The sequence below is a fragment of the Cucurbita pepo genome, chromosome 11, assembly GCF_057944985.1.
Source record: "Cucurbita pepo subsp. pepo isolate OVF chromosome 11, ASM5794498v1, whole genome shotgun sequence".
Classification (NCBI taxonomy): Eukaryota; Viridiplantae; Streptophyta; class Magnoliopsida; order Cucurbitales; family Cucurbitaceae; genus Cucurbita; species Cucurbita pepo.
This window is the reverse complement of record NC_141808.1, coordinates 14,074,389-14,082,538: the sequence shown is the minus strand read 5'-3', so window position 1 is coordinate 14,082,538 and position 8,150 is coordinate 14,074,389. Positions and strand designations below refer to the sequence as shown.

The window sequence follows — 8,150 nt, the reverse complement described above, 5'->3', positions numbered from 1 at the left end:
ATGCCTCAATAGAACCCGGATGGATGGATGTTCGAGATGTCCCGATGTTATGAGCGACACGTGGGCCCGTTCTCGGAGACATGACCGAGTGAGTTGCAATGGCCAACGACACCCCTTGACTTGGGATGGCGTCAAGACATGAGGGCCATATTGATTGGGAACCAAGATGATGTTTGATGCGACTTTGCATTGAGAGACCTTAACCCTAAGTAGAGGCAAAGTCGAGTCAAATGACTTGGCCTAGTGTAGAGGCAAGTCGGTTGTGTCACAGATGACCGAACATACACACGCAGGCGGCATATGTGGCCAAACAAACTTGAATTCTGCATGAGCAATGTTCGGCTGGCGAAGACACATATCTCGCCTAAGGTCCGACGAAGTCAGAAAGTTAGGCGAAAAATGAATATGGGACTTGAGTTCTCCTTAAGGCCGGTGGATGTTGAAAATAATGCACTTGCCATGCTAATACTTAACAACCACCATGGCTAGAGTCAGCTTTAAGCTAGCATTAAGGAAGTACAATGATTTTGGTTAAAATGACATAACATGATTATGTTACCTATGAAATAAACGAAGTTATAACTTGCACCACAGACATGTGCCAGGATTTTAAACTACAGGGACCTCATGCATATTGTCGGTTCACGTGCATTGAGATACTTTTCCGTTATGATTAGTATGAACGTGTGTACTACGATTTTATGATACGGTATTATGTACACATGATACTATGTGTGTTCCGTTCCCTCCGTGGTATACCAACAACGTGAGTGTATGCTAGTCGAAGACCAAGTCTAGGAGGTACGTATGATTATAAATCATAATAGCATTCATACGAGGATAACTCATATCAAGAATCTACATGGCATAACATACATCAAACAATCATCCGATCAAGCATATAACATTCTAGAACTAAGATCACTTACCTCGAAAACCGTTAAATAATTAAGAAGAACGCTAAATACAAAGTTGCATGAATCCAAGGACTAAAGAATCAAGTAGATGATACCCTTTTCTAATTACTTCCATGAGAATGAACAGAAGATATGGATTTTGCAGAAACAGAAGCGGTCGGGCTGGTGACGTCTCGATCGATGTTACCGAAGGAGCCTTTTCCGGTGAGCATTTTGATAGCAATCTGAGCAACTTCGGCGAACCAGTCGTCCTCCGGCAAAGCACTGCCCACAACAAAGGTAATGGGTATTTGTTTTTGATAATATGAGCAGAGAAAAGATATAAAACCTGTAAGGATCTGTTCCAGTAGCAGCCAAGGATTCTATGGCTCTTGCTATGATGTTCTTGATCACTTGATGCAAATTTCGGGATAGATATCGGCCTTGTGATGCGAAAAGTATCACGAACTCCATGTCTAAGTATAGCTGCAACCAAATAATGTAAACTAATGACTATTTTTCGAGTTTTCTCGGGGTTTCTTCTATTAGAAACCCAAACCACAACTTCTACAATAGTACGATGTTGTCTCCTTTGAGTAGAAGCTCTCGTGGTTTTGCTTTTGGTTTTTTCAAAAGGGTTCATACCAATGGAGATAGTATTCCTTATTATTTATAATCTCATGATCTTTTCAAAAGGGCTCGTCCCTTGAGGCCTGCTTCTCTAGAGCCCTCGAACAAAATACATCATTTGTTTGATACTTGAGTCATTTTTGGCTAAGTTAACGGCATGACTCTAATACCATGTTAGGAACCACGGGCTCCACAAGGTATGATATTGTCCATTTTGAACATAAACTCTCCAAAATGTCTCATATCAATGAATATAACATTCCTTAATTATAAACCCATGATCTTCTCCTTAATTAGGCACGGTAGAACTACTCCTTTCAATAATCCTCAATGTTTGCTAGACGGAGAAATTTGAATTTTTCGGTCTTACCGAGTCTAAATCTTCTCTTGTTCTCCCAAATCAAACGACACGTCTCCTCCATTTATATGGAGAGGGAACGGGGACGAGGACCAGAACGAGAATGTCATTTCTCAAATGATTTTTTAGGGGAAAAAAAAAAGTAATTTTAAATTTAAATTATTATTATTTTTAATCAGCTAAAAATTAAAAAAAAAAAAAAAAAAAAAAAAAAAAAAAAAAAAAAAAGGAAAAAGAGCTTACTTGCTGAAGGCCGAAGGGGCCCAAAGGGCGAGGCCCAACCTCTACTTCTTCCCAGAAGGCTTGATCTTCAGAAAGCCATAATATCACTGTTTCAGTGAGTCTCATCAGAAGAACAGTCGCAAATCTCTCCCTTCCCACGAACATCTCTGTCGCAATCCCTGCAATCAGCGTCAATTTCGCGAAAAGCGCCTGAAACCGACCGGAAAACAATCAGGTTTCTTCGATTCGCTTCTTTTGATTTCGAGTTCATCTAAGATAGGTAGATAGATAATCACCTGAAATATCTGCGATGGAAACCACTCCGGCTCTTCCACATTTCCATTCCCGTCCATCGATAGGTACACCTGTGCATTCAGCCGCGTATCGCCGTCTTCCGTGAAGATCAGTTCTAGAGCGTGTTGACGGCAGAAGCTGTCCCTCAGTCGATCCACCGACCGCTGTAGTCTTCTCTTCCACTCTCTCTGCTCCGGCAGCCTGCTCGATGTTTTTCTTGGCGTTTCTGATCTGTTCTGTGGAAATATCTTGGACGCCGCTCGAGGAAGCAACTCATCGGCCAGCAATGACGCGTTCGCTAGCAGCGCTATCTGTTGCGGTTCGGTCTCCGCCAGCCGTACGATCTTCGTCGCTGATCCTTCCAGATTCATCTCGTTTTCCACTGAACTTGACAGAGCTGTTATGAGCAAATTGATGTAAGAGTTGAATACTTGCAGAACTCCTTCCAAGGTTAGTGAATCCAATTGCAGGCTTTCAAGTGATCCCATGTCCTCTACAAATTCCTGATATCATACTTCAATTTTCAGATTCTAGCAGAACTTAAAAATACTTAACCTACTACCTTCTGAATCGCAGATGAGATCAGTGACAGAAATACTTCAAAACTGGGCTCAAGATAAATGAGGTACACCTTCGTTTGGTTCATAATGTTAGTTCATAAGGTTAGGAATCATGTTAGGAATCACGAACCTTCACAATGGTATGATATTGTCAACTTTGAGCATTAGCTCTCATAACTTTGCTCTTAGTTTTCCTAAAAGGCCTCGAACCAACGGAGATGTATTTTTTACTTACAAACTCATACTCCTTAATTAGCCGATGTGGGAGTTCTCTCCCAACAATCCTCTCCTCGAACAAAGCACACCATAGAGCCTCTCCTGAGGCCTATGGAACCCTCAAACAACCTCCCCTTAATCGAGGCTCGACTCTTTTCTAGAGCCCTCGAACAAAATACACTCTTTGTTCGATACTTGAGTCACTTTTGATGACTACACCTTCGAGACTCACAACTTCTTTGTTCAACATTTAAGGATTCTATTGATATGGTTAAGTTAAGGGTATGACTCTAATATCATGTTAAGGATCACAAATCTCCACAATGGTATGATTGTCCACTTTGAGCATTAGCTCTCGTGGATTTGCTTTTGGTTTTTTCAAAAAGCATCATACCGATGGAGATATATTCCTTATTTATGAACTCATGATGAAACTCCTTAATTAGCTACGTTTCTCTCCCAACCATCCTCAACACATAACTCATCTCTTGCTTGTAAATTAAAGAACGACAATATGAATCCCATAGAATCATTACCTGAACCATTGTGTTGAATCTATGTGCACTTCTTGAAAGCTTTGGCTGTGAGACGACACTGCTCAGCGACGAAGTTGAAGACGACCCCGGGAAAAATCGAGAAGAAAGGGGGGAATAAGCAAGCAACCAATCATCTGATGCAGCCAAGGCAGCACTGGTCTGTTCAATTCTTCTCAAATTAGCGGTTATAGCATGCTCAATGAAGGGCCTGAAGTGTCTGAATAACACTGGCGTAAGGGCCAACCCACGAGCCTCCAGAAGAGAGCAATGCCCCATACATATATGCACACACTCAGCTGCAATTCTCATGCTCCCCACAGCAGCCGATGAAGCTATGACATACCTTTTCAGGAACATAGCAAAAGAATCCGTTTGTCTCACAGACCAAGTTACCAACTCCGAGGCATAAGCTGGCTCTTCCCCGAACACTCCCAATGAATCACTTGCTGCTTGAGAAATGGTTGAGAACACAAACTGTGATATTGCAGCTGTGTATATCCCGCCACCCGAGTTCCCTGATGCCCGAAAACTCTGCAAGCTGCGCTGCAGCTTCTGCTGATGGGAATTCAGCAGCAACATGTGTGCGCGGGAGCCATCCCCGAGCTTCTTCAGAGCCTGAGCAGCAGACCGAAGCTCCACTCCTCGTGTTGAAGGTTGGGAAATTGTTTGCTCCAAGAGACAAGCCAGTTTGTGCCTTTGGTTTCTAATGGCAGTATGTAATGTGGTGAGTGCAGCTGCGCTCAACGACCTCCGACGACTCGTGTCTTCAGCGATCCGTTCCCCTTCGTCTAAGGCAGCCAGAGCTTCGTCCATTCTTTTCTCAACCAACAGAACTTCAAGGCTGTCCAAGAACTCCACCAGCCATTCATCTTTATTGGGGAGCTGACTGCTCTCATTGGAAGAATTGTCTACAGTTGAAACTTCAATATCTCCAGACAGAGATTCAATGCTGTTTCCTTCTGTTAAACCATGAATGAGAGCTGCCTGAGTGGATAAATGGTTTCTTAGTAGGAGTAACTCTCCTTCAAGATCTGAAATCTCTCGAGATGTACTGCAAGGATTAAAAGAAGAAGCAAACAAAACCAAACCCATCAGAGAGCTACAGAAAGGACATTGAAAAGCATCATATTTGAAGAACAAAAGAAGAAAGGGGAAATGATGGGAATTGCTCGCCGAATGAAAGCTCCATAATTGGCGTAAACACTTTTGCGCATTTCCTCTGCAGAGGCCTTCTTGAGCTCGATAAGGTAAGAGCATAAATGCTTGATTTCCTGATGAATTATTAGAATTTAGAAAAAGAAGAGGGAGATAAGAGTAAGAATGGGTGGGTGGGTGGGTACCTTCTCGGTCATGGCTTGGCATTTGGAGGTGACATAGGAATCAATGTCGAACTTGGAGGTCTTGAAGCCCTTTAATCTATCGCTGAGTGGTAGATTTGCTTCCATTTCTGAGGAGTCTCCTATGCTTGAGAATGGTCCTCTGGTAAGCGACGAATAGGCCGCAGAATCCATGTTTTCTTGATGGGGGAATCAAATATCAGAAGGAAATGGAAGAGAATTGGGAGGGAAAAGAAAGAATGATTTATGAATGGAAATGGGTTGACGCCATTGATGGACCTCGAGGAGGAAGAAGAAGAAGAAGAAGAAGATGAAGATGGGAATGCGGAAAGATCCAAATGAGATGGAAATTTGCTTCGATTCAGACAGAGAATGATCCGCTGAATTGGTTATGCCCCGGTGAGTTTGTTATGGCTTATTAGTTATATATATATAACTTTTTTTTTTTTTTTTTTTTTTTTTAATTTAGTCTCAATTATTAAAAAAAATACCTTACACTTTCGTCTTAAAACTATTTTTTTTTTAATCTTTTGCAAAATTTCAATTCTATCCTAATTTTTTTTTCAAATGTTTTAACTTTTTTATTTCTATTTTTTTTAAGAAAATAAAAGTACAGTTTCAATCTAATTTCAAAATCTATTTTAAATGGGTTACATTTTTTTATTTTTATTTTTAATTTATTTTTCTCTTTGAGTTTCTTCTTCTTTTTTTTTTATTTATTTATTTTTATTTCTACTTTCATTTTTTTAGAATAATTTAATATTTTGCCTTTCTCGTTAATCTACTTCATTTTGAATGAAAAAAAAGAAACCTGAGAAATACAATTTAATTTTTAAATTATTTTAGTTTATAATATAGTTTTATCAAAAACTAAAAAATATATTTTAATTTACAAAATAATTATTTAATTTTACGTAATAAAATAGATTTTAAAATTAAATTGGATTTGTATTTTTATTTATCATAAAAGTTAGGTAAGTATATAAAAAAAAAATTAAAGTAAAAAAAATAGAGGTCGAAATAGAAAAAAAAAATAGAAATAGAAAATATAAAAGTCTAAAAAAAAAAAAAGAAACGAAAAACTACGTATAAAAAATAAATAAAAATAATAATAATAAAAAGTGACACTCATGAACGAAAAAAGAAGTAAAATTGACTTAGACTAAGGGAAGATTAAACTTTTGAAAATATAAAGATATTTTTTAGACAAGTAAAGGTCAATGATGTTTTTTTTGTTTAGGGTGTTTCAAAAAATTTGATGACCTGGAAAACTCGATAACATTTGAGTTGAATTATAAACTTATTTAGATTGGATTGAATTTAAATAAATGAAATTTTATGAATTATGTTGGTTAATATGTACGTACAATTGCATGAATTGTGTTTCTATTTTTTAGAATTTAGAATATCTCAAAACGATCTTGTAAGGTACTGTGAGTCGATCTACTTGAATTTCTATAACAGGATTCAGACTCTTACATTGACGAACTCAAATTGTTGGATCCATCCCCACCTAATGCAGTGATCGGAAAATTTTGTGTCAGGTTCTGTTGAGAATCTGATCGAAACAGAGAAGCGTTTTGTAAAGCGCATCTTATTTATTGTAGATTTATAACGAGGATGGACATAGAATAATATCTCTTTTTATATGAAGCCTTTTGGGAACACCAAATATAAAGCCGAGAGAGCCTAGTTGACGACTACGACATGCAAGAAAGACCAAGATAGTTTTTTCAAGCCTACTAACAAAGCTAGGCCGCTCTTTACTCCCTCCGATACATTACTAGTACTATTTAATGACCTAGATTTGCCTTAATAGTGCCTTTGTCAAATGATGGGTATTCAGGAATTCGTACCATTAAGCTTGGCCCATATTAGTCAAGTAAGATAGTGCTTCGAGGCTACTTCAAGTGCCACTATCGTGTGTGAAAATGGTCAAGGACCTTCTGAACACAGTTTTGTAAACCCGTCTTGAAAGGGGGCAAGAGACCACACAGATAGAATTCATAGTTGGTCGGCACATAGGTGTTGGATGATGGAAGTCCCACATCGACTAATTTAGGGAATGATCATGGGTTTATAAGTGAGGAATGCTAACTCCATTGGTATGAGGCCTTTTGGGGAAACCCAAAGCAAAGCCATGAGAGCTTATGCTCAAAGTGGACAATATCATACCATTGTGGAGAGTCGTGTTCGTCTAACATGGTATCAGAGCCATGCCCTAAACTTAGTCGTGCCAATAAATTGGTAAATCCTCAAATCCTCAAATATCGAACAAAGAACTCCTAAAGAAAAGGAGTCAAGCCCCTCCTCGAAGGCAGTCAAAAATGACTAAGACTCCAAAGGAGTCGAGCCTCGATTAAGGGGAGGCGCACTTTGTTCGAGGGGAGGTGTTGGATGATGGAAGTCCCACATCGACTAATTTAGGGAATGATCATGGGTTTATAAGTGAGGAATGCTAACTCCATTGGTATGAGGCCTTTTGGGGAAACCCAAAGCAAAGCCATGAGAGCTTATGCTCAAAGTGGACAATATCATACCATTGTGGAGAGTCGTGTTCGTCTAACAATAGGGTCACTCCCCCCAAATTTTAGTGCGACTTTATTATCCGGTGGAAGAATTACCAGCTAAACTTATACAGATGATGTTCAAGAGATATGATCTCATACTATTCTTTATGAGATAATTATGATGAGGTTGCCCCTCCAGATTTAAGATACTGATGATTCACTTCAAATACAATCTAATCGCTGAGTCAGAAGAATAGAAAAGTCATACAGTAGATCCATGGTGCCATAATAGGTGAACGACTTCTAGACCCCCATTGGATTTGATGTAAGAGAACGATTTCCAAACCCCGATTGGGTTTGTGACGTGCATAAGAGTTGTTTTGAAACTTTAGGGTCTCCTAGAAGCTCAAAAATCTACGCAACTTAGGCTTGAACTTCCTATGGCCTAGATCGAAAACTAGTGGTAACTAACTAGGTCAATGATTTAGTTAAAGCCTACCGGTCGGATGCTTACTATGTAAGAGAGATTTCTAGACCACGATTAGGTTTTTGACATGGAACTCCCAGATAATGCGATTAGAGTAAAAATCT

At 39.1% G+C, this 8,150-nt stretch overlaps 1 protein-coding gene across 1 annotated transcript; it reads right to left on the bottom strand.

The window, feature by feature from the left end:
* Positions 1-849: 849 nt before the first annotated feature.
* Positions 850-5,637, bottom strand: LOC111805294 (Vps51/Vps67 family (components of vesicular transport) protein). Its single transcript, XM_087128704.1, has 7 exons — positions 5,053-5,637; positions 4,886-4,983; positions 3,713-4,763; positions 2,403-2,903; positions 2,128-2,316; positions 1,246-1,382; positions 850-1,181 (listed from the first exon to the last, which is right to left on the bottom strand). The coding sequence occupies exons 1-7, from the start codon at positions 5,221-5,223 to the stop codon at positions 1,019-1,021; spliced, it is 2,310 nt and encodes a 769-aa protein (XP_086984830.1). The 5' UTR covers positions 5,224-5,637; the 3' UTR covers positions 850-1,018.
* Between the last annotated feature and the right edge of the window lie 2,513 nt (positions 5,638-8,150).

Coding starts and splice junctions, on each gene's coding strand:
- LOC111805294 (XM_087128704.1), bottom strand. CDS start 5,223: ATGGATTCTGCGGCCTATTCGTCGCTTACCAGAGGACCATTCTCAAGC. Junction 2,317..2,402: donor TTCCATCGCAGATATTTCAG/GTGATTATCTAT, acceptor GGTCGGTTTCAG/GCGCTTTTCGCGAAATTGAC. Junction 1,182..1,245: donor ACTGGAACAGATCCTTACAG/GTTTTATATCTT, acceptor TGTTGTGGGCAG/TGCTTTGCCGGAGGACGACT.